Here is a 25492-nt window from a genome sequence, read left to right as displayed (position 1 = left end):
TTAATTATTTGTTGTAAGTTCCTTATTTGGTTTTGTCTAAGAAATTTCCTGATGAAAAATTGGAAATTTTTGAAACTTTATTACATGATATAAGCAGTTTTTTTAGGGGTAAAAGAAACCCCAGAACACACGATTGTATTCTTTGGACCACATAGATTTATAAGCTGAAACTAAAAACATATGCACAGAAGATAAGAATTGCATTCCCCAGGTTCGTAATAAGTCAAAACTGGAGATCGGATTTGTAGGCTCAAAGTCATAACAAATCTTTTGTTACACAATTTTTGCAAAATTGTGTAAAATATGGGCTTCTGGGACACGAAGAAGTCAAATAGGAAGATCGATTTACATAGGTGCTAAAGCTGTTGTACATCATTCCCATGGCTGCCGGTTGTTCGTACCGGATTGACCCGATGGAGCCTTCATCGGCAAGAGCTGCCGCCTGAGTGTACAATACACTGCTAGAACAACAACAACAATAAGAAAAATATGGATTATTTAAGCCCCAAGGACCCCCTAGCGACGCCAATGGAAATCATTCACTTTTTGATTGCTCTGACTCAGTCACAAGCTGCACGAATCTAATGCGCTTACCTTGGTCTCTAAAATGGCCCAAATAGAAAAGTAGCATCTTGCGAAGGATAACATTATACACATATTTTCATAAATAAATAAAAGGGTTATATTTGTTTTGGCCGTATAATCATGCCAATATTTAGTGACCAAAAACTTTTGCCAAAGCTGTGGTAACTACATTTTCAGACTTTGTTGTTGTTTTGTTGTTGTTGTAGCCACATGTCTACTGTGAGGGTGGCAATCCTCATCTAACTGCTATAGGTGAGCAAGCTTGTTCCGGTCCAAAGGACCGATCGCTGCGGGAACACCATGGCCATTGGTTATTTAAAGGCGCCAACAATTCGCCTCGTCATATCGAGCATCATAGGCACCCAGTATTTATGCAAGAGCCGGCCTCTCACTGAGACTCTTCGCTTTATACCGCTGATTGTCCGCGACTGGAATTGCAGCTACTCTGTATGGAACATTCCACTATCCGCAACCTGTGCACGCTTGCAGCTAAGCTTCTCGTGATAACAATGAACACCACACAAATCGGAGCTTAAAGTTCCACCGGGTGTGGAGCTCTTAGTTATCCCGAGCCGGTTTTTTTTTTGTTTTGTTACCTCCTTGTGTGTTTGTGATCTATTCTGATAAAAGATACACTTATTTTGTAAGAATGTGTTATTTCTCTTTTTATTAAAGGGATTTCCATAATTTTCCTTGTGATATAGTTATTTATTTATGTTTCGTTATAAATAAACTTAAATATTATACATATATTTATTAATAAAAATATAGTAAAATGAATGTAATAAAATTTGAAATGTGTGTGTTGTTTAGATCGATAGCCTTTTGAAGATTGTATATATGTAAATGAAGACAAACGATGAGTTGATCATAAGAGTGAGAAATCTGAAGGTGTTTAGGAAGTTTTTGTGTTTAAACTTCACACACACATTTCTCTCGTTAAAAAACAATGTTACATTTTCTTTTTTTTTTTTGGGAGTGTTTTTAGCTACTTTACTAATAAAAAAATTAAGTTTCACAAAGTCTTATCTTCAGTTTACGATTGAATTGATATCGGGTAATTACAAATGAAAAAATGTTGTTATCTTTGCTGACAACATCCTTTGGCCTGCTACCATTCGCAGGGCATCATAGGAGGTGGAAAATGAGACGTCGTCGTTGATGAAGTGGGATACAAAAAAGGAATCAAGATTGAAAATAAACTAGTAGCAGCATTCAGCAGGCACAGCCTCCTTCGGGGTCCTTTGTCTCTTTCTGTGTGTCCAGTGTAATTTCTTGCATATCTTCGTTGGGCTTATTTTCTGTCGCAGAGTCCATGCCCGGCAATGCTGCAGCCACGCGTCTAAACAATTGTTTAACATTGTAACCGGCTTTGGCACTTGTCTCTATGAACATAACGTTTAGCTCTTTCGCTTTGCGTTCACCTTCTTCCGTAGACACTTGTCGTTTGTCCGACAGATCAGTTTTATTGCCGACCAGCATGATAATGACATCACTACCTCTTTCAGTACGCACGTCATCGATCCACTTGGAAGTTTGGTGGAATGAATTTGTATTGGTAATATCATAGACTACAACTGCCACTGTTGAGTCGCGTATATAGGATGGAATCAAGGATCGAAAGCGTTCTTGTCCAGCAGTATCCCACAATTGCAGACGCACTGTACGGTCTTCCAAGTACATTGTCTTTGAGAGGAAATCAATACCAATCGTGGCCTGATATGTGTTGTCAAAACTGTCGTACATGAATCGAGTGATTAAAGAAGTTTTTCCCACACTTTGTTCGCCCAAGAAGACGAGCTTAAATTTACGCAAGGGGTTGCCAAAATCTCCAGATGACATTTTTATGTTTTATTTGGTCTACTACAACTGGTTCACTTTTTCCAACTTCCAGTTTCGTATAACAAAAGAGGGTTTGTAATTATCGCTTTCTCTAATGAGGGTAAAGTTTGCCTACCTCTTCTTGATAGTCGTATATCTTTTTTTCAAATTGTATTCTTTTTTCTCTGTGATCGCTGCCTATTTACTTTGAAAACTGATAGTTTGTGTAAAAGACGAAAAGTTAAGTGCTTTCGTATTCGGGCTGGGCTGTTTGTAATTGAAATTTTCGCCTGCGTATGCTTTTTACATTTTTTTCTCACCACCTCAATTGTATTCTCCTGTTCTGACACTCGTCTTTTCTTCTGTGATTGTTTTGTTTTTTCTGTAAATTTGTTATATAAATTGCACTTTTCATATAAAATTCTGTTTGGTTTATGTATATATTGCTAATAAAGATGATGTTTAACTTTGTTTAAAATTCAATTAAATTGACATTACATTCTCCTCTTTCAACTGAGTCACCACTGATTATTGACTGTATTATCGACCCACAGTTGTCATATGTTGCTTGCGACGTGTAAAATTTAAACGCAATCAAAGAGTCGGGAGTCGAAAAATATGTAAAAAAACTACTAAAGGCTGGTACTTTGTTCTATTTATGGCTGCTATGTTAGTTTTTCACAGTTGAAAAATTTGTTTTCGCGATTACTTTTTTGAAACGCTTCAAAAATCTCAATGATAACATAATACTTTTTGAAAAATGTTTCGCAGGTTATGGGGCAATGTCCTGCTGAATGAAATAAGCAAATTTTCTTGCTTCAATGGGGGTGTTTTATTTATTAGAGTACGCGTTAGAGCAATTTACAAAACAATCTTCAACGAAGCTTTTATTATTAGACAACTGAAAAAATTATTTCTGTATTGTACAAATGTCTACCAATAATAATTCAATGCATACATGTGAATATAAAAATATTTAGACAAAGTACAAATTGTGTTCAGTATAAATTTAACTCTAACACCCTTCCTCAATTTGAACTCCAGCCTCCTCTCGGAATTTTGTTAGTTTGATAGTTGAAAGTGGTTTGGTCATCATATCAGCAATCATTGTTTCTGTTGGACAATACGTACAAACGATTTGATTTTTCTTTACATAGTCCTTGACAAAATAGATTTTGGTATCAATGTGCTTTGTCCTATTGCTAAGTTTCTCATCTTTTATCATACGCAAAACACTTTGATTATCCTCAAAAATTGTTGTCGGTTGACATTGTTTAAGCATCATATCGCTTAAAAGTGATCGTAGCCAAATTGCTTCTTTGCATGCTTCCGATAGAGATACAAACTCTGCCTCAGTTGATGAGAGAGATACACAAGTTTGCTTTCTACATGACCAGTTAATTGAACCACCGTTAATTTTGAAAATAAATCCAGAATTAGATTTTCGGTCGATTCTATCCTCGGCCCAATTTGCGTCGGCAAAACCAATAAGAACATTTTTATTTGCAACGCATTTATTACTAAGGTGTAAGGTGTGATTAACTGTGCCTTTCAAGTATTTTAATACACGCTTTAATTCATTCCAATCTTCTTGAGTTGGACAACTGACTTTTTGCGCCAAAATTGAAACACTTGCTGCTATATCAGGTCTTGAATTTACACTGATGTACAGCAGTGAGCCAATAAGTTGTTGATATTTATTGTTATTTAGTAAGAGTTCGGATGAACTTTTACCATACCCAGGATCAAGTGGATATTTTGAAATTTTTGAATCCTGCATTCCAAATTCTTGCAATAAGTTTTCAATAAAGAGTTTTTGGCTAACGCAGTAATTAGATTCTTTATCCTGCGTAACTTCCAAACCAAGATAATGATGTACTTTGCCAAGATTGGTTATGTCAAATTTTTCTTTCAGTGACTTCTCCACTTCACAGATGTTGTTTTGCTTTTTGCTTGCAACCAAAATATCATCAACGTAGATTAATATATATACTAACCCTTCCTCGTTGGTGTATTTTGTGTATAAACATCGATCTGCATTACTTTGCTTGAAGCCGCCAGACACTAGGACCTCATGAAGTGTTTTATTCCAGACATTCGCAGCTTGCTTCAATCCATACAAACTTTTTCGAAGTTTACAGACAAAATTATTATTCCCTTCCTCAAACCCTGGTGGCTGTTTCATATATATAACTTCTTCAAGCTCACCGTTGAGAAAAGCTGACTTTACATCAAAATGAACAACTGACATACCATTTACACCAGCGACAGACAATAATGTTCGAAGCGTAGCTTGTCGAACAACAGGAGCAAATACTTCGTCATAATCAAAACCAAATTTTTGACTAAAACCTTGAGCTACTAGGCGGGCTTTGAAACGTTGTATTTTTCCAGTAACATCTCGTTTAATTTTGAAAGTCCATTTGCATCCCACAATATTTGCATTGTCAGGTTTGTCAACAATATCCCAAGTCTTATTTGCCTTTAAAGATGACATCTCCTCATTCATAGCTTGAATCCATTCGTTGCGATGTACCGATGAAATCGCTTCCTTATACGTCTTTGGTTCAGCAATGCTCGAAACATTAGAGCTTATATACGTCAACCTCTCTGGTGGTTTTCCCTTAGTAATGCGGTTTGAACATCTAAGTGAATTTTTATCTCTTTCAAAAACTTCGCATGGAACTGAGTTATCGCTTGAGATCATCGTGTTCATTGTAGATGTAACTAATTCTTCAGAATCAACTGCATTATGTTCTTCCAGGCTATAAAAAGATTCCCCATCAGATGAAATTTGATCTGATATAACTTGAATGAAGTCATTTGAAGTACGTTGATTATTAATTTTTTCAATAGATATTTCACTATGATCGGTCTCTTTAGATTCTTTTCCGGTTTCATGTAAATCAACATCTATGAATTTAACATCTCTGCTAATTACGACCTTATTTGTTCTAAGATCAGCCAATCTGTAACCCTTTGAATGCTCATCATATCCAACGAAAGTCAATATCTTGGTCTTACTATCCCACTTTTTCCGTTTTACCTCAGGAGTAAGAACATGAGCTTTCGACCCAAATATGTGCAAATGTTCAATAGATGGCTTTTTCTTTTCCCATAGTTCAAATGGTGTTGATACAATTGTCTTGCTTACCAACCGATTTTGCAAATAATTCGCGGTCATAATTGCTTCTCCCCAATATTTATTTCCAATACTTGCTTCCTTTAGCAAACATCTTCCCATTTCGACCAAACTTCGGTTTTTACGTTCTGATACTCCATTTTGCTGGGGTGAGTAAGGAACAGTATATTGGTATTGAACACCTTTTGATTCCAGATAACTTTGGACGTGTTTCGATACATACTCCCCTCCATTATCTGATCTGAGGATATTAGGGTATTTGCCGAATTTATTTTTCACCATTTCCATATAGTTTTGAATCTTCTCGTAAACCTCAGCTTTGTTATTTAAAAGATAAACTATTGTATAACGACTAAAATCGTCAATAAACGTGACAAAGTACTTCTTTTTTCCAGGAGTTTCAGTTTGCATAGGCCCGCAAACATCCGAGTGAACTAAATCCATAACTGCGTTCGATTGTGTTTCTGAAACTTTGTGAAATGGCGTTTTCGTCATCTTACAACAGACACTGTCGTGCTCCCGAAGGAACCCTGCTTTGCTTGGAGGGGAGGAAATGAACTGACGGGCGCTGGCTGCTGGCGTTCGAGCACCGGCTGTGGCTCAGTCGAAAAGGGCGCGGTTCTTGCCAGTTCACCTCCTCCAAAGCAGGTGACAAAAAACCAAAATCAACCAGCTGATGGAGGGACACTGATACCTACACAACAACCATGAACAATACTAGACAGACACACACTACCATGTTGACACCACTTAGCATTCAGCTGGTGTCTGGACGCACCCACCCCACCATGGTGCCCTCTTGCGTCATAATCTATGAGGACACCCCAAATACACCTGTTTGTCCTGGACCGGTAAGTTTGAGCTACCCTTTTTCTTACCTGCTTTTTAGCCTTCCATATTCATAAGATAAAACTGAACTATTTCATGTTAAAACGTTATAAAATTCCAGTTTTGGCTTTATTGCATTTTCGCAGTAGCTAACTTCTAACAAATCTTTATAATGATGATTAAATAAATAAACAAAATAAAAAACAAATAGGAAGATCGAATGAAGCAATTCAAAAATCAATTTAAAATATAGGTTGATTCAAAATTTCATGTCCTAAATTCAAATGAAATTCAGCATTTAATTCGTTTTCTTTTCTCTCTTCTTCCTTCCAGCAATATGGGTCATCGAATCTTCTTCCTGGTCTCGCCTAGTGATGGCCTTGATGTCGGAGCTGGGATTGCCTAGCTGTAGCACCAGTCCTGCAATGGTACCGACCCTGTTTGTCGTCTACCCTATTTCCTGTCCGTCCGTCTGATGGTAAGTATAATGTTGCTGTAGTCCTATGTAGGTGTTCTTTAAATAAAAGTTGTATTGCTTTCTTTTATAGGATGTTGTTGGTCAACGCTAAAACAAGGTGGACATCTATGATGGAGCAAGGGCCCCCACGTACCTTTTACTGAAACCTTCCTGGCCTATGGGTGAGCTCAACCTAAGCTGAAAGGGCGCTTCCTAATTTCCTGGCGCTAAATAAAATACAAGAAATGATGTCAGCCCTGCCTCAACAACTTTTCTATAATGGTTTCCTTATTTAAAACCTTTATTTTCAGAAGTTTTGTGTCAGGTAGCTGTCTGTCCGTCCGTCTAAGTCAAGCGTATTGTCCTGTTTTATGTATGGGAAAAGGGCTCTGATAGAGGGTACCTTTGGCGTTGTCGGCTGACCAACGCTGTGCTGTTATCGCCTGGTTGGCTGATGTTCCAACGTCGGGACAGTGGAGGTGGAGTTTTGGGTTTTTTAAGTATTTACTTTCTTCGTTTTATCTTATTTATTTACAGATAACTTTATTTTCTTTTCTTTTCAGGTTAATGTTTTTTTTTTTCTCTTTTCAGGTATCGTTTTCTTTTCAGGTGTTTAGTGTTTTCTTCCCTTACAGGTTTTTACGTTCCTGTCTTTTTCGCCTTCTAACAACTTTCAATTTTTATCGTCTTTTATTTCTCTAAGCATTTTAATGTTTTTAATTTCCTTATAGGTTTTAACTTCAGGTGCTTTACTTTTATCAACAATTTTGTTCGGATTTTAGCCAATGTTAATTATTCATTTCTTTCGTTTCAGGTGTTAATATCTCTTTCTTTTCAGTCTTTTCTAAAACTTAACACAGCCATTAAATATTCTTCAAAGCTTGTTTTTTAGTGTTTAATTTTAAGTTCTTTTATTTGCTTTTTATCAATTAGACAAACAAACGCTTTGATATTCAATAAAACAACACTTTTTCACCGCGGTTTTCGTCTCGTCTTTTTCTTTATTTATTTCCACTTGGGTCTCACTCCACCTCCGGTAAGCTTGCTGTCCATAACCAAAAAGAACGCTTCATCTTGGGGACTCTAGCCAGCTTGGCTTTGGTTGGTCTCCATCATGAAGTTGGTCTTCCAGCCGGCACCAACAAAACATATGGGGGCAGCCATAATGACAGGTTGGTGTCAGCTGGTTGTCTCCCTCTCCCTGATGAGGGCCAACCATAGCCAGTAGGTGTCGCTGGAGTAAGGCAAGTCACAACCAGGTGGCGCTGTAGCGCCATTATTCGGCGCACACCACAAACCCAACCATCCTGCCGATATTCCTATCAAAGGATGGGAGGGAAAAAGTGCGGTTCCCACTGGATTCCTGTTATCTGCAATCCCTATCTTTACGGCGCTGTCGAAACGGAAAATCGCACGGAACTGTCGTTCAACCATTTGTAGCAACAAAAAAAACATCTCTTTCCGGTGGTATTCATCAATAAAAATGATCCGATCAATCTTCTCGGACTCCTTATATGAAATTCTAGCATTCCCTGCCGATTAAAACCGTAGTTTTCTAAAATCAATTACAACCAACCATGACCTGAAGTGTATACGCCCCACTATTGCGACAAATTTGCCGCCTGTCAAAAAGCGTCTGCCGCTTTCATTGTGAACCGCGCTGGCTACGGTATGAATGGCAGCACTGATTTACGCCGATCATTTTAATGAATGGCCGCTGTCGTTCATAATTAAATGAAAAAAAAAACCAACACAACACGGACCGGCTGCTGATAAAAATTAAAATGGATGAAAAAAAAAGGTAAGTATTTAGTGACTAAAACGAAAGTGACAGTGAAAAGTGTGTAAAAAAAAAAAATCTGTGTAAGAAGATATTGTGTGTGAAAGAAAGGGGAAAAAATAATAAAAAACTATTGTCCACTGGGCCTAAAAAGGTTTTGTGCATGTGCGTGTGTGTGCGTTTTTCATGAATGGGCCAATTCGTTGTACAATTACCCATAAAACAAAATAACACTAACTGAAAATAATAACAAAAACGGGAGCTAAAAAGCTCCGAATAGCCCTGGCCAGAAAAGAAATATATTTCGGTGTTTGTGGCGTTCCTAAGTTTCTCGTTAAGCCGGCTACACTAAGAAAAGGTTACCCTCAAAGGTTATGTGCCCGTCGATGAGAAAAAGATAAAAACCGTGCCAGTTCTCTGTAAAAAACCCAAAATCGCAAAATAAAAAGAATGGAATCACATTAGAAGGCAGTGAAAGTATACAGAAAAAACGTGTAACCTCAACAAAAGAAATGTGAAGCCAACATGTTACGAGAAAAAAAAAACGGTTCCTGGCACCGCGTGGGTATATTCGCCTATATTTGCAACTGTGAAAACGGGTATTCTATTACAATGATCGTATGGTGTTACGATGATCCTATTAGTGTATGCGTAAGACCAGTTAAACTATCAATGGAGGTGGGGGGAATACACTCCTCAGTATCTGTGACTTGAAATATAAGAAAATGGGAAAAAGTGTACCAGTATGCAAAGTGTACCAGTATTCAAGGTGTATCAGCATGCTTAGTCTTCGTCCATACAATCGGGAAAAAGGCTAAGTGTTAAATGTAAAATTGATGTCATAAAATACGAACCTTGTGCCCTAAGGCCAGTACATCAACAATACCAAAGCCGCACTCGAATATGATAAAAAACACAAATAAAAAAAATTAAATAATAAAATGCAAAAGAAAGATCCAAAATAAATAACAAAAATTATCATTTGCCAGAAAAAAGAATCGTACCCATCTGGAACTATATCCAAGAGAATTCATATAGAACCCTATACCAACATTTCTCCATTAATTAAACAAAGTGAATAATGCATTTCCTCATCATTCTCGTTTCAGATCGACGGATTGAAGTAAAACCTGGAGTGACCAAGGAAGCACGTTGGGATCAACGGATAAACAGGTAAGTATCAGTTCCAACCCAACCCTCGAGCGGGCTTGTACTAAATATATCGTCCTCATTCCAGGTTCTCCGCACGCAAAGCATGCGGCTACACCCAATACTGAAGCCGCAGTGGTAGAAAACACCCAAAAAGGAGTCTTCGTGGAAAACCCCTAGTTCAAGGTAAGTCCATATAACCTAGGATGGCCAATTCGGTTCTTGCAAATCGGGTTTTCGCAAAAAACATAACCGGTTTTCCACTAATGAATTACTCCTAACCAAGCAATAGTCTTAGAGAGCTTCGCGTGTAAGAACTAGAGTGATCAATTCGGTTTTTGAAAACCGGGTTTTCAGTTGTTCTTTTTTTTTTTTTTTTTTTTTTTTTTTTGAGCTCACTATACTAATCGGCTTCTTTAAGATGGCCATTTCCCGGGTATTTGGTAAATCGGTTTCTTGCCAAAATTAACCGGTTTCTTACTAATATTTAATTTTTAACCATGTTTATGATAACTACCACTTTTCTGCTGAGAGAATTTCAAAACAAAAAAAAAATTGCCATTTTTGGAAAAATTTTGAAGAATCAAACTTATTTTATGGAACCTTTAACTAAAATTTGGTCTATGAACAATTTTATTGAAATTTTGTTTTAAAAATTTAATCGAAGCTTTGTCTAAAAATTTTATCTACATTTGTCTAAAAATTTTAACTTTTGTTTCCACCGATCATTTACTTAAAACTTTTCTTTGGAATTTTTTTTCCATTTTTCCTGAGAAAACAAAAAAAAAAAAATGAGAAAGAGAAAGATTAAAAAAAAAAAAAAAAAAAAAAAAAAATAAAATAACTTCTGTTGGAAAAAAAATTAATTGGAAAAATTTCATCAATTTCTTTTGTTGAAAATTCAAAAAAGAATACCTTTGATGACTATTTAGACATAAAAGAAAATAATTAAAAAAACTTTATTGAAAATTGATTTAAGGAAAATTTTCATTGAAATTTGGTCTTTATAATCAACTTTATTAAAATGTTGTCGTTAGAGAAAATTTCATTCGATATTTCGTCTTCTCAAAAATTTCAAAAATCCTTCAGCAAACCTTTTTCAGCCACTGAAAAAGGATACGCTGCTAGATTTTTGACCTCACCTAAGGCTTATTTAAAAATTTTAAAATGGTTTACGTTTATAAAAAAAATAACCGCCTAAACCGGTTTTTTTTTTTTAAATCTCAAAACTCAAACCGGCTCTTTAAAAAGTTCATTTTTCGGATAGTTCGATAACCAGTTTTAGGAAAAAAAACGGTTTAGTGATCACCCTCTAGTAAGAAACCTTGAAGCTCGCATAGTATGGCGAAGCTTTTTTGGAAAAACTTCAAACTTTCAAAACCTCTTAAACATAGGATTTTATTCAGGTCTTATATCTCTTCGTGCACACATCCAAAAGATGAAACCGACCACCACCAACCAGAACACTATCCAGAGCCACCGATACCGGATACGATAACCCATCAGGTACACCGCGGTGAGTCTTGATACTTGTTCTCCCCCATCTCTGACTCAGCTTCGATACATACCGATAGCTCCGAGGCCTTGTTTATCACAGCTCACGATCCCGTGGCATAGTCCAGACGGATACTTAAGCATCCGCAGCAATGCGGTGTTTAGCGAGATGAGCTGAACCTTGCGCCAACGACAGACATACTTGTCTTATCCCATAAATGTATACATTCCCGCTCGAGTCAGACAGCGGGGAGCTTCCCATCGTAATCTTGTTTTGGAATCTCTGAAGACTGCTCTGGTGGCAGGTGTTAGGTGAAATCTCGCGGATGAGTCATGGGCTTCCAGACCTCCTGTTCCTCACTTAAAAAAAAAAGGTGTTCTATTGTTTTAGGTCCTTGGCGTGATAAACGCCAATTAGTTTACCCCTAGTATCCTCTATCTCATAAAGGCATCTTCCTATTGAGCGCACTATTCTGCACTTCAAGTACTTTCTGTTCAGCTTCGCATTAATATTCTTGCTGAAATCGCTTAACTGGTGGTTTCGACGATAAACTTCTTGGCCGGGGAAAAATTTAACTACTCTGGCTCTCGTGTTGTACTTCTTGGCCCTACCTAGGTAGCTCTTTGCCATGTTCTTCCTGAGCTGTTCCCTGATTAACTCTAACTGCGTAGCCTTAGGTAAAGCCGTATATTCTGGGTCTTTCAGTGCGTCCAGCTGGCGAGCCACTCTGTAGACACTTCCGTGTGTTATCATACTTGTCCCGAACAAGGCAAAGTATGGTGTCATCCCGGTGGAAGCGTGTACAGATGACCGAAGCGCGCATTCGATAGCGGTCAGGTTCTGGTCCCAGTCGCGTTGATCATCTTTTAAATAGGATCTTATTGCCGCCAAGATGGACTGGTTGACTCGCTCTGAAGCATTAGCTTGGGGCGAGTACAAACCAGTCTTGAAATGTCTCACGCCGAAGGCGTCAAGGAATGTAGAAAAATCATTTCCGGTGAACTGTTTCCCGTTATCGGACATAAGTGTCTCGGGCACCCCGAACTTATGAAAAACCTCTCCTGTTAAGAACTTGATGACGTTGCGAGATGTAGCTTTTGACATGGGCTTTAGGAGCACATATTTCGATAGGTGATCTAAAACAATAAATATAAATGAATTCCCCGATTTAGATCGGACATATGGGCCCAGGAAATCGACATAGATCTTTTGGAAAGGCCGATCGATCTTCACCTCTTCACCTATAGGCTGTTGCATGTTCTGGTAGTTAGGCTTTGACTCCTTGCAGGTGTGACATCTTTGTATGTAGGCTCTGACTTGGGCACTCATATTTGGCCAATAATATAACTGTTTCAACCGCTTCAGCGTCTTGTGGAATCCTCCATGCGCTGACGAAGGCGGGTTGTGGGCCTTAGTAATGGTCTCGGTTGTTAATTCTTCGGGCACCCAAAGTTTCCAAGCAAACTCCTCGGACGGCAAGTCTACCGCCACCGGAATTGTCCTTTTGTAAATCCGACCCTCTTTCACTCTTAAGTCTGGGAAGGCTTCTCCGTTTTCCTCTATTACGCGAATTTTCTCCAAGTAATTGTCAGCCTTGAACTCAGGTGCTTCCAAATCCACTGCACTGCTGAACTCCAGCTCGTCCATGTTGTACCTTGAGAGAGTGTCTGGCACTACATTTAGACTCCCACGTCTATGCTCTATGTCGAAGCTATGCCCTTGAAGCAGTAAACTCCACCGAGCCAATCGTCCACTCAACTCCTTATTGGACATTAGCCACTTCAAGCAGGAATGGTCTGTTATTACTGTAAAGGGCATAAGTTCGACATAGGGCCTAAACTTCTTAAGAGCCACCACTACTGCCAGGCACTCTCGCTCCGTAACGGAGTAGTTTCTTTGGGCCGAAGTCAGCTTTTTGGACACGTATGCGATTGGATGTTCTCCACCCTCTTCATCCTTCTGGAACAACACCCCGCCTACGCCAACATCCGAAGCGTCACATTGTATGTAAAAGTGTTTGTCAAAATCCGGGTGCTTTAATACTGGGCTTTTCGTTAGGGCTTCTTTTAATCGGCAAAAAGCCACTTTGGCTGCGTCACCAAACTCAAATGTCTTGCCTTTCTTCAGGGTGTTAAATATCGGCTCTGCGATGGTAGCGTAGTCCGCAATGAACCTGCGGTACCATCCGGTCATACCGGTGAAACTTCGCACCTGTTTGGCGCTCTTGGGGTAATCAAAATCCATAATCGCCGAAATTTTTCCTGGGTCCGGTCTTAATTTGCCTTCACCCACAATGTACCCAAGGTAGCGCAACTCCCGAAAGCAAAACTTCGACTTTGCGACGTTTATGGTCAGGCCGGCGTTCGTCAACAAATCCGCCACTTGACGGAGAAGGACTAGATGAGTTTCAAAGTCGGGGGCGACTATCAGCAAGTCGTCCAAATAAACGAATACCCTTTCACGGAGATGCGCTGGAATCACCTTATCCATCAACCGGCATAGCCTCTGGGCTGCGTTGCACAGCCCAAAAGGCATGACTGTAAAATGGTATAAGGGTCTTCCGGGAACCGTAAAGGCAGTTTTCTCTCGGCTCTTTATATCGAGTGGGATTTGCCAGAAGGCATCCTTCAGGTCCACACTCGATATAAAATGTGTATCCCCAAGCCGGCTAAGCAATCCCTCAATGTTTGGGAGCGGATAAGCATCCTTGACAGTGAGGACATTGAGCTTTCGCGCATCCAGGCATAATCTGTTCTTGACGCCCTTTCGGACCAAGGTTACAGGATTATTCCACGGACTTTGGCTAGGCTCAATGACCCCCATGTCAAGCATTCTGTCCAGCTCGGCAAACATTAAGCGTTGCACAGCTGGAGAAACGGGGTAGTGCCTTTGCTTCACTGGTTCCGCATCTGCCGTGTCAATGGTATGCATTTCTAGGGACGTCTTGCCTAAGCCCCGAACCTCAAAAGATGGAAAAAGGCTAATGATATCGGCGAGCCTTCTGTCCTCCTCAACGCTAAGACGATGACGGGATGGATCATTTGTGTCTTCCTCTTCTTCGTCACCAAGAGAAAGACTTTCCACACTAGCCAAAAGATTGAAGGCCTTCATAAAGTCGACACCCAAATACAAGGCTTTACTCAAAGCAGGGACTAAAAAGAAATCAATTTCCTTTTCTAATTTCTTAACTCTAACCTTCAGCCTAATCCGGCCCAGTACCTCTAAGGGTGTACCGTCTGCCGTGTGAACTGCGGCGCTATACGCGTAGATTGGAACTCCAGCTCTTTCTACTCTACCTAGACAATCTTTGCCCAAGCAACTAACTGTGGCTCCGCTGTCCAAGAGCCCCTCAACTTCCTCATCGCCAATCTTAATACGCATGTATAGCCTGGTGTCTTCCCCCTCATACAATCGGGCTGCCGCTATTTCCTTCCTAAGCCTTTTTCGGTCCAAGTATCTGTTTCTTGCCCTTTCGACTTTCTTGCTCATCTTCCGGCTTTCGGGTATGCTAAAGATTATATTTCGAGCTTTTTGATACTCCTCCATTCTGCTACTCCAAGGTTTTAATTCTCTAATCTTACAACTATTCTTGAATTCATTATTTACTTCATTGCTTAAACTATTTTCACCTTCACCCTCATCTAAATCTATGATATCCTTATTCCTACTTAAAATAGTTATTTTGGCACTTTCCTCTTGCAATTCGGAGGAGACATTAACTACTGGGGGTTCGCAAAGTGCGGGCGCGTCTCCCCCTTCGTCGTGCCCGTCTGTCGGTTTCCCTTGCACCTAGGACAGTTTGGTTTTACCACATTCTCCAAACCACAACCATAGCAAAACAAACTCCTTGTGGTTGATCTGCAATCCATGAAACCGTGGCCCTTTTCTCTGCAATTCCAGCAGATATAATTGTTTTGCCTTGATATAGCTTCCACCTCAAGCTCAGCGTCTCTTTCTTCATATTCTAACTCACTCACTCGAGGAGCAAACTGTTGCCGATGCGCCATGGCCGCCTGCCTTTGGTTAGTTAGCAGAAGCTCTGCTTTGCGGCATTCCTCTCTAAAATGTTGTAGGCCAAACATGCGTATAGGGAAAACCAGGGCTGCTAATGATGATTTCAGATTCCCCTTCATCATTTCTACCAGCATTTGCTCTTGTAGAGGCTCTCGCTGCTGGTTCCGCAATCGTAGCACGGCGTTGCAAAAATCTTCGAACGACTCATGCGGTGCCTGTCGACGATCCATCATTTTCCGCTGCACGTCAAAATCGCTTTCGAATTTGCGGAACTGGCTGAGAAAGGCCTCTTTCAAATCAGGGAAGCTCTTGATGCGTCCTAGTCTTCGCTGCATCCAGTACCAGTCTTCAGCAGGGCCATCCAAGAGCTGGGGAAACTTTACCAGCACTTCATCCCAATCACATGCAAAATCTTGACGGAGCTGCTCGAGCCGGAACATAAAATCTTCGGCCGTTATCGATTTTGAAGTTCCATCGAACTTCAGCCTCCATTTCTCTATGTCCACTTTCCTCGGGCTTGCGCGCATTGGCGCGTGTGGATACTCAGGTGCTTGGAATCGGCCGGGAGACATATGAGCTGCTGCTGGATGTGACTGGATTGGTGGCTGGCTGTACTGGTAATCTCCACCATATTCCATTTCAGCTGCTGGTTGTCCTCGCTGGTGAGCTGAAAACACTGGCCATTGACTCTCTGCCGCTGTGCCATATTGGCGTTGTTGCACTGGCTGGGCGCTTTGTGGATGTGGCGTTATCTGACAGGCTTGCCTTGCATGACCTACAGGTGGTAGATGCGGTCTTTCTGTGAGGACTACATGCGTTGCCGCCAGTCCGATTGGTTGTTGATCACTCGCCTGTATTTCTCGGTTCGCTCGCTGGTCAAAACCCTGCATGGTAGGACCTCGGGTTCCTTCCAATGTTTGATGGACCAACTGCGGAACTAACAACCGCAGCCTTTCATCCAAAAGCCTTACAAGCTCCATCTGCCCCACACCAATTGCAGAGTTTATAACTGCGTTGAGCTGCGCGTCTGCTTGACTCTCTTGACACACAGTGGCGTGCTCTTGACCAGTTCCTGCTTGGTCTCCCTGTTCTCGTCGTTCCCGCTGGATTGTTCGCGCTGTTATGCTGCTGAAATTCGGTGTTTCGGGAGTTGACTGACCCAAAGAAGAGCCAGAGGTGTTCGTTTCGGATGGAGCTGGAGTCGCCACCGCGGAAGTTACCATCATGGGAGCCATGGCTGTTGTTGTGGTTGACACCGTTGCTGACGGGACCGTCGTGGTTATGGTTGTTGTTGTTGCCATCGCTTCGCCGTTTGCAAGAGTAGTTGCGCTCGAATAACTATTCGCTCTTGTATTCACCATCTAACCCTAAATGTTACTTCAAAAATTACAACTAAATAAATTCTCTGCTTCTTTAAATTCCTACAGGTAATCGGATTACCAGATCCTGTAAAAACTATGTGTTACTAACAACAATTCAATTTATAAAGAAAAATGGTAGCTCTCCCTCATATCATCCAGGACAAACAAAAAACATGGTAGTATGTGCAAACAAACATAAAACAGAAATCTCCAAATAAATTCTGAATCTGTCTTCTTCTTATAGGTTAAAATCTCGGTATCAGGAAATTGAAAAGACTGGGTTTGTGTTTGCCAACAAACCAGCCTGTCGGCTAATCGGCGTGGAACAACGTCCCTACTTGCCGGACTCAACAGGAGAGACGGTCTATTGTCCTGAAGAGAGGACTGGCCAACACAAATTGGGCTATTGAAGTGCTATTGAATGAAATGGATGTTTCCTGTTCCATCCCTATGGCCACAAGGCTATGTCGAAGGCCATCCATACATACTGCCTACTACAGACTCAGTGTCGCACATAAGCAATGGGCAGGAAACTCTGTCACAATTATATCCTTCGCTTTCCTTGGGGCTTGCGACCAATGTTGTATTAAAACATTAACTGTCGAGACACACAAGTACACTCACAAAGGACACATCGTAACAGCCACTATAAAAAAATGAAACGGTCACCCGAATTCTCGGGCCCCATGTTGCGGGCGCCATTCTTGTCGTGCTCCCGAAGGAACCCTGCTTTGCTTGGAGGGGAGGAAATGAACTGACGGGCGCTGGCTGCTGGCGTTCGAGCACCGGCTGTGGCTCAGTCGAAAAGGGCGCGGTTCTTGCCAGTTCACCTCCTCCAAAGCAGGTGACAAAAAACCAAAATCAACCAGCTGATGGAGGGACACTGATACCTACACAACAACCATGAACAATACTAGACAGACACACACTACCATGTTGACACCACTTAGCATTCAGCTGGTGTCTGGACGCACCCACCCCACCATGGTGCCCTCTTGCGTCATAATCTATGAGGACACCCCAAATACACCTGTTTGTCCTGGACCGGTAAGTTTGAGCTACCCTTTTTCTTACCTGCTTTTTAGCCTTCCATATTCATAAGATAAAACTGAACTATTTCATGTTAAAACGTTATAAAATTCCAGTTTTGGCTTTATTGCATTTTCGCAGTAGCTAACTTCTAACAAATCTTTATAATGATGATTAAATAAATAAACAAAATAAAAAACAAATAGGAAGATCGAATGAAGCAATTCAAAAATCAATTTAAAATATAGGTTGATTCAAAATTTCATGTCCTAAATTCAAATGAAATTCAGCATTTAATTCGTTTTCTTTTCTCTCTTCTTCCTTCCAGCAATATGGGTCATCGAATCTTCTTCCTGGTCTCGCCTAGTGATGGCCTTGATGTCGGAGCTGGGATTGCCTAGCTGTAGCACCAGTCCTGCAATGGTACCGACCCTGTTTGTCGTCTACCCTATTTCCTGTCCGTCCGTCTGATGGTAAGTATAATGTTGCTGTAGTCCTATGTAGGTGTTCTTTAAATAAAAGTTGTATTGCTTTCTTTTATAGGATGTTGTTGGTCAACGCTAAAACAAGGTGGACATCTATGATGGAGCAAGGGCCCCCACGTACCTTTTACTGAAACCTTCCTGGCCTATGGGTGAGCTCAACCTAAGCTGAAAGGGCGCTTCCTAATTTCCTGGCGCTAAATAAAATACAAGAAATGATGTCAGCCCTGCCTCAACAACTTTTCTATAATGGTTTCCTTATTTAAAACCTTTATTTTCAGAAGTTTTGTGTCAGGTAGCTGTCTGTCCGTCCGTCTAAGTCAAGCGTATTGTCCTGTTTTATGTATGGGAAAAGGGCTCTGATAGAGGGTACCTTTGGCGTTGTCGGCTGACCAACGCTGTGCTGTTATCGCCTGGTTGGCTGATGTTCCAACGTCGGGACAGTGGAGGTGGAGTTTTGGGTTTTTTAAGTATTTACTTTCTTCGTTTTATCTTATTTATTTACAGATAACTTTATTTTCTTTTCTTTTCAGGTTAATGTTTTTTTTTTTCTCTTTTCAGGTATCGTTTTCTTTTCAGGTGTTTAGTGTTTTCTTCCCTTACAGGTTTTTACGTTCCTGTCTTTTTCGCCTTCTAACAACTTTCAATTTTTATCGTCTTTTATTTCTCTAAGCATTTTAATGTTTTTAATTTCCTTATAGGTTTTAACTTCAGGTGCTTTACTTTTATCAACAATTTTGTTCGGATTTTAGCCAATGTTAATTATTCATTTCTTTCGTTTCAGGTGTTAATATCTCTTTCTTTTCAGTCTTTTCTAAAACTTAACACAGCCATTAAATATTCTTCAAAGCTTGTTTTTTAGTGTTTAATTTTAAGTTCTTTTATTTGCTTTTTATCAATTAGACAAACAAACGCTTTGATATTCAATAAAACAACACTTTTTCACCGCGGTTTTCGTCTCGTCTTTTTCTTTATTTATTTCCACTTGGGTCTCACTCCACCTCCGGTAAGCTTGCTGTCCATAACCAAAAAGAACGCTTCATCTTGGGGACTCTAGCCAGCTTGGCTTTGGTTGGTCTCCATCATGAAGTTGGTCTTCCAGCCGGCACCAACAAAACATATGGGGGCAGCCATAATGACAGGTTGGTGTCAGCTGGTTGTCTCCCTCTCCCTGATGAGGGCCAACCATAGCCAGTAGGTGTCGCTGGAGTAAGGCAAGTCACAACCAGGTGGCGCTGTAGCGCCATTATTCGGCGCACACCACAACACATACCTCGCACGTTTGCGTTATACCACAATCAACAATTTTAAAATCACTCATTGCTTTATTTGTTTGCATCTCCTTTACAGCATTGACGCTTCTATGTCCGAAAACCTTATGCCAATAATGTATGCAGTTTCGAGAACTACATTTGGCTAACATTGCCTGGTTAGTCCTTTGTCTGAGACAAAACAATCCATTATGCATATCTGCGACACCAATTTCTTTGCCATTTGCAGATTTAATTTTACACTGCTTATTTTGAAATTCAACCTTAAAACCGTTTCTCATAATTCTTGAGATAGATATCAAATTCCCGTGAAATGACGGTATGTACAAAACATCTTCCATGGTAACTTCTGACTTGACATTTTTAAAATTATACATTACCAATTTACAAGATCCTTTACCACTAGCCACTACGGCAGTCCCATTGGCAACTGAAACAGATTCACATACACTGCCATCAAACGTGATAAAATCCTCCCGTCTTGTGCTAATGTGGCAAGTAGCCCCAGAATCTACAATCCAATGCGATTTGTCACCAGCAGAAGAAAAAATATAATTTTCTTTATTCTCAACGTTATTAGCTTGCTGTTTGGATTCATTGATGTTTCTTTTCTTTTTGAATTTCCAACAGTTCTTCTTGAGATGACCCTTTATTTTGCAAAAGTGACACCGCTTTCCATTAGCATCATCCTGACTTGATTTGACTTGAGGAATTTTGAATGTTTTCATCACGGAATTTGGTTCGACGTTCTTTGATTGACGTTGATATTCTTCCAGCAAATTGTTTTCGACAACGTGTACCGTTAACTCTTCTATTTTTCGAGCTTCCAATGCCGTCACCAACGTGTCATATGAAGGTGGTAAACTGCTTAGTAACATAGCAATTACCCATCGTTCAGAAAATGTCTCGCCAACCGCTTCCAGCTTTTCAAAGAGAATTTTCATATTCGCGATGTGATCAGCCATGGTATTCTCCATACTAAATTTCATTCCACATATCTTACGCATTATTTGTACACTACTTCCAAGAGTGTTCTTTTCATGATGTGCCTTCAGGATATTCCAAGATTCTTTTGCAGATTTAGCTTTCCTGATAAGTAAGAGCTGATTGTCCTCCACAGATAATCCAATCAAAATCAAAGCATTTTCATTATTTTTCATCCATGACTCATCTGGTACGTCTGGAGCAGATTCCACAACACACTTCCAAGCTCCTTCCCTTCGTAAAATCAATTCCATCTTATACTTCCAAAGATGATAATTATCCGCGTTAAGCTTCGTAAACGACGTCTTAACTAAATCCATGGTGGCCCAATAACCTATTAGAGTACGCGTTAGAGCAATTTACAAAACAATCTTCAACGAAGCTTTTATTATTAGACAACTGAAAAAATTATTTCTGTATTGTACAAATGTCTACCAATAATAATTCAATGCATACATGTGAATATAAAAATATTTAGACAAAGTACAAATTGTGTTCAGTATAAATTTAACTCTAACATTATTTACCCATTAAGCGGATTTTTTTGCGTAAGGCTCTATTACACGGCATGTAGTTGTCTTATGACATGTTTAATTTAGCACATGTTGAGTTGTACACGCCGTGTGATACAAACGAAACTAACATATGAAAATCACTTTACAAATAGCTCATCTAATTTTTTGGTTTAGAGCCAATTTGGTCCCACGCGAACAGCCGGCCAGGTTTGACGGTAATAAGATGACAGGTTTTTGTTTGCATTCTCTTTGTTCTTATCTTCTTTCTCGCATATTCTCTGCTCATGTACTAACACATATACACATACGCACACAAATTTCTTTGAGTGTGTTGGCAAAACGTCGATCAGCTTGATGACAACATGGCGAATTGCACCATATGATTTGTGGTTGTTGTACAAATGAGACCACCTTTAATTATGTCGCTATGGTAAAAAAAATATTACTCAGCTGCTCGCATGACCTCACCTTATAAGTGCATCCTGGTTAAAACGTAACAATAATTAATATTCTAAATGGAAATCTGAAGACTGAGTTTCTATTGGAACACAGTTACTTAAACATACCGCTGATAGGAACACGAAATTCTGAACTTCTTCATGTTGAATAATATCGTACACATTTTGCGAACAATAACCCTTCTATACGTTAAATTTAATAATTATTATAATAAGATAGATCTATGCGAAAATCAAATATTCTTTAAAGAGGAAACTCATTCCTTTGTTTTATTCGTAGTTATATTATGTGTGTTATATGAAAAAGAAATTATGTGTAGTTCTATATATCGTATATAGACTAGTCTGTAGAGAATATAATATCTAAAGACTAATAAAAAAAACGTTCAAAGGACCTTGGGAAGAAGTCGGTTCAACAAGTTTCCAAACTTCAAGAGGGGACTAAGCTACATTATTAAACATGGCATTTTTGTAAAAACTGAAAATAAGCAATTTTTTCAGTTTTTGTATGAAGCGCAGGTTTAGCAATAATTTTTATTAACGAACAACTTGTTATAAATAAACAATTGTAGAGGTCTATCAAAAATCACTGTTTCAAATTTCATCAAAATCGGATGAAAAATGCTTGTTTTATGGCCTCAATACTCTATTTCGGGAGATCGGTCTATTGGGTTGCCCAAAAAGTAATTGCGGATTTTTCATATAGTCGGCGTTGGCAAATTTTTTCAAAGCTTGTGACTCTGTAATTGCATTTCTTCTTCTGTCAGTTATCAGCTGTTACTTTTTGCTTGTTTTAGAAAAAAAGTGTAAAAATAAGTATATTTGATTAAAGTTCATTCTAAGTTTTATTAAAAATGCATTTACTTTCTTTTAAAAAATCCGCAATTACTTTTTGGGCAACCCAATATATGGCAGTTATATTCAAATGTGGTTCGATCTGAACGGAGGGGTACCGGAACTCGATGTGCCAAATTTCATCGAAATAGGATGAAAAATGCTCCTTTTATAGGCTCATTATATTACACAAATTTTATCGAAGTCGGCTGAAAAAACTACCAATTTATTGCCTCAAAACTTTACGTCTGGAGATCGGTCTATATAGCGGCTATATATAACTAAAAACCGATTTTATGAGAGCAGAAGGTCAGGTTTACATACAAAGAATACGAAATCATCAACAATTTTTTGAAAAATGTTTTTATACCCAAGACGTCTGCAAAATTATAATTACCTAGTTTTTGGGTGTATATGGGTAAATACCTAAGTATTTACCCAATTTACCGAGTAAATACCTTTTGGGTATTTACCCATCTCTAGCCATTGTCAATAACCGGAATTGCAAGAAAAACAAACAAATTCGAAAAACGTTCAATAGTTATTTGACTGTTATTACATGTCTGTGAATACTAAATTTAAAAAATTTTTTTTAAGGAAAAAGTGAGCAAGAGTTAAAAGAGAGATTGGCAGAAACTTGAAGGCAGGAGGCTTGGGTTAAACACAATAGTTCAAACAATTGTTTTTATTTATGAATCTTTCCCCCTTTCTTCGTTGAGATCAAAAATGAAATGATCTTGCCCTTGAAAATGTAAACGAACTGCGATAAGCAGGTGTGAAAAGCTGAGATCATTCACAATAGACTGGACATGTAAATAAAGGACAAAAACAGCTGTCCAGTTGAAGCCAATTAGTCGTTCCGCAACAGAGATTTTAAAGCCATATTTTTCTTGCATAAGGTCCTACAAATTTTTTGTGAATAAGGTTGTGCAAGTTTCTAAACTTCAAGAGGGGACGTAGTTACATTATAAAATATGGCATTTTGGAATGCCGAAATAAAATAATAACCGACAATAAGTAATTTTTTAGTTTTTGTTTAAAGAAAAAGTTTTACAAAAAGTTTTATCAAAATTTCAAACATTTCAATCTAACAACTACTTTCAAATCACGTACAATATCGAAGTGATTGCTAATTGCAAATCCAAAATTCGAATTAATATCTGCGAGGCGTATTTATAAGGTGACCGAATCGGCAAATTGCTACAACAAACATCTTTTTTGGGAACTTGATATGTCAATATTTCTAAACAGTGCAAAGAAAATTCAATTCGCCGTGACATTTAAAATTGTGGGAAATTTTCCTTCGACCAATCAGAGCAAGAACAAAGAAGTTTATTAATTTTGAGTGTCAAGCAAGAAAAAACAAATTAAAAAATGTTCAAAATTCCTATTTGCTCCATACAAAACTATCAAGATTGCAGGTTTTAATAGTTTTCACTAGGTTGTTGTAGCGGTAAACTAGCTACCAAGAGTGCATTAAACCTTCCACGGTAGACCAGGCTCAGGGCTCAATTTCAATGGGGCTGGGATTGATTCCAACATCTCTATTATAATCAGGGACCACACATTACATGTGTCAAATGCATGACTCTCTAGTGGATATGAGGATTCCTCCTGAATTGAGTTCATAAGATGTTGATGGAAAGGCTAATTAGCGTACCACTAGCAAAGCGCTCCAATAGGAATATTTTGACTAGAGCTCAAAGACAGTTTTTGTAACTCTTTTTGGGGCTCTTGGATATTGTGGGATTTTTAGGTCATTTGAAAAGGAGGGGGGTAAAGTTTGTTGATTACGAGGATAACGTTTTCATCTTGGTGTATAGCCGTTGGGAGATCATATAGTATGCTGCCAAGATTATCCAATGGGCTTGACGTACACCCCCGAAAGATAAAGCTGGTGCTATTCACCAATATGAAGTAACAATAAACGCAATAAACCTAAATTCCTTGAGTGAAGCTGATAGCGATTGAGGTTGTTTGCCGCGTACCATTATATAACCTAAGTTTAAGAATCAAAATAGCAGCAAACACAAACATCTATTTATAAAATATTTATTTTGAAGTTTAAATTTTTATAGGGCGAATTCAAAAATCATTTTTGAATTCAAATTCAATCAGCAGTGCTGATGCGGCCACCTTATTAAATACGCCTTGAATGTCGGTTTTGTTTCTGGTCAGTATAACCTAGCGTTTCGGGAAGTATTTTGTTTTTATTTTAATTGGTATATAATCTTGTACAGTTTAAAGTTGCAAAGAAATCGAAAAAGTGTATAACACCAGCAGCTTTCAGCATTTACAACAATTTGAACGTTGATCTTCCTCAGTTGCATCAACTGCTTTCAATTGGATTTCTTCTGCTATTCCGTTGGCTTTATATTCTGTATTTGTGGGCAAGTCCTCCATTCCTGGTAATGCGTCAGCCACTCGATCAAATAACTGCTTTACATTATAGCTGGCTTTTGCACTGGTTTCTATAAACATAACGTTTAACTCTTTCGCCTTGTTTTCTCCTTCTTCCGTTGAAACTTGCCTTTTGTCAATTAGATCTGTTTTATTCCCCACCAGCATAATAATGACATCACTACCTCTTTCGGCCCGGACATCATCCACCCATTTCGATACAAGTTGGAATGAATTTGTATTCGTAATATCATAGACTACAATGGCCACTGTTGAGTCACGTATATAAGATGGAATCAAAGCACGAAATCGCTCTTGGCCGGCGGTATCCCATAGTTGCAATCGAATGGTACGATCATCACGATGCAAAGTTTTTGAGAGAAAATCAATGCCAATAGTGGCCTGATAGGTATTGTCAAAACTGTCGTACATAAAACGCGTGATTAAAGAAGTTTTTCCTACACTCTGCTCTCCTAAAAATACCAGTTTGAATTTCCGCATAGGACTACTAAATTCACCGGACCCCATCGTTGGTTTAACTTAAAATTTATCAACTTCAACTAAATGTGTACGGACTGCGACACGCTAAAAGTAAAACTGCAAGGCTTTCTTAGCTATGATATAGCTCTCAAATTCTATAGCATGGGCTATTTGCGGAGCATATTGTGGTAATAATATCAACAGCACGCCCTTATTTGTTATACATATTTGCGGTTTTGCCGGCCAAATCTATCTTTAGGCATGGGAAATAATTATGTGTAATTTATTTTTCATTTTCTTTTTTCTGTTAGTTGATGAACATATAAGTATTCAGTTTTGTGTTTTTACTGATTGAAAAAGGATGTAAGAATGTCAGGAACCATCAATATATCAAAACCAATTTATAA

General features: G+C 39.0%; 2 protein-coding genes and 1 long non-coding RNA gene across 3 annotated transcripts; 1 reads left to right on the top strand and 2 right to left on the bottom strand.

The window, feature by feature from the left end:
- Nucleotides 1-1273: 1273 nt before the first annotated feature.
- Nucleotides 1274-2923, bottom strand: LOC106093893 (ras-related protein Rab6). Its single transcript, XM_013261056.2, has one exon. The coding sequence runs from the start codon at nt 2425-2427 to the stop codon at nt 1801-1803; it is 627 nt and encodes a 208-aa protein (XP_013116510.2). The 5' UTR covers nt 2428-2923; the 3' UTR covers nt 1274-1800.
- A 3141-nt stretch (nt 2924-6064) lies between these two features.
- On the top strand, nt 6065-7816 carry LOC131995691 (uncharacterized). Its single transcript, XR_009397551.1, has 3 exons — nt 6065-6399; nt 6710-6854; nt 6925-7816. It is a non-coding gene; the product is annotated as an uncharacterized LOC131995691 (long non-coding RNA).
- Nucleotides 7817-24241: 16425 nt separating this feature from the next.
- LOC106093897 (ras-related protein Rab6) lies at nt 24242-25410 on the bottom strand. Its single transcript, XM_013261062.2, has one exon. It carries the CDS (start codon nt 25131-25133, stop codon nt 24492-24494), a length of 642 nt encoding a protein of 213 aa, XP_013116516.1. The 5' UTR covers nt 25134-25410; the 3' UTR covers nt 24242-24491.
- Nucleotides 25411-25492: the final 82 nt, after the last annotated feature.

The sequence above is a fragment of the Stomoxys calcitrans genome, chromosome 3 (assembly GCF_963082655.1).
Source record: "Stomoxys calcitrans chromosome 3, idStoCalc2.1, whole genome shotgun sequence".
In the NCBI taxonomy this organism is placed as follows: domain Eukaryota; kingdom Metazoa; phylum Arthropoda; class Insecta; order Diptera; family Muscidae; genus Stomoxys; species Stomoxys calcitrans.
This window is presented reverse-complemented; position numbering and strand designations above follow the sequence as displayed.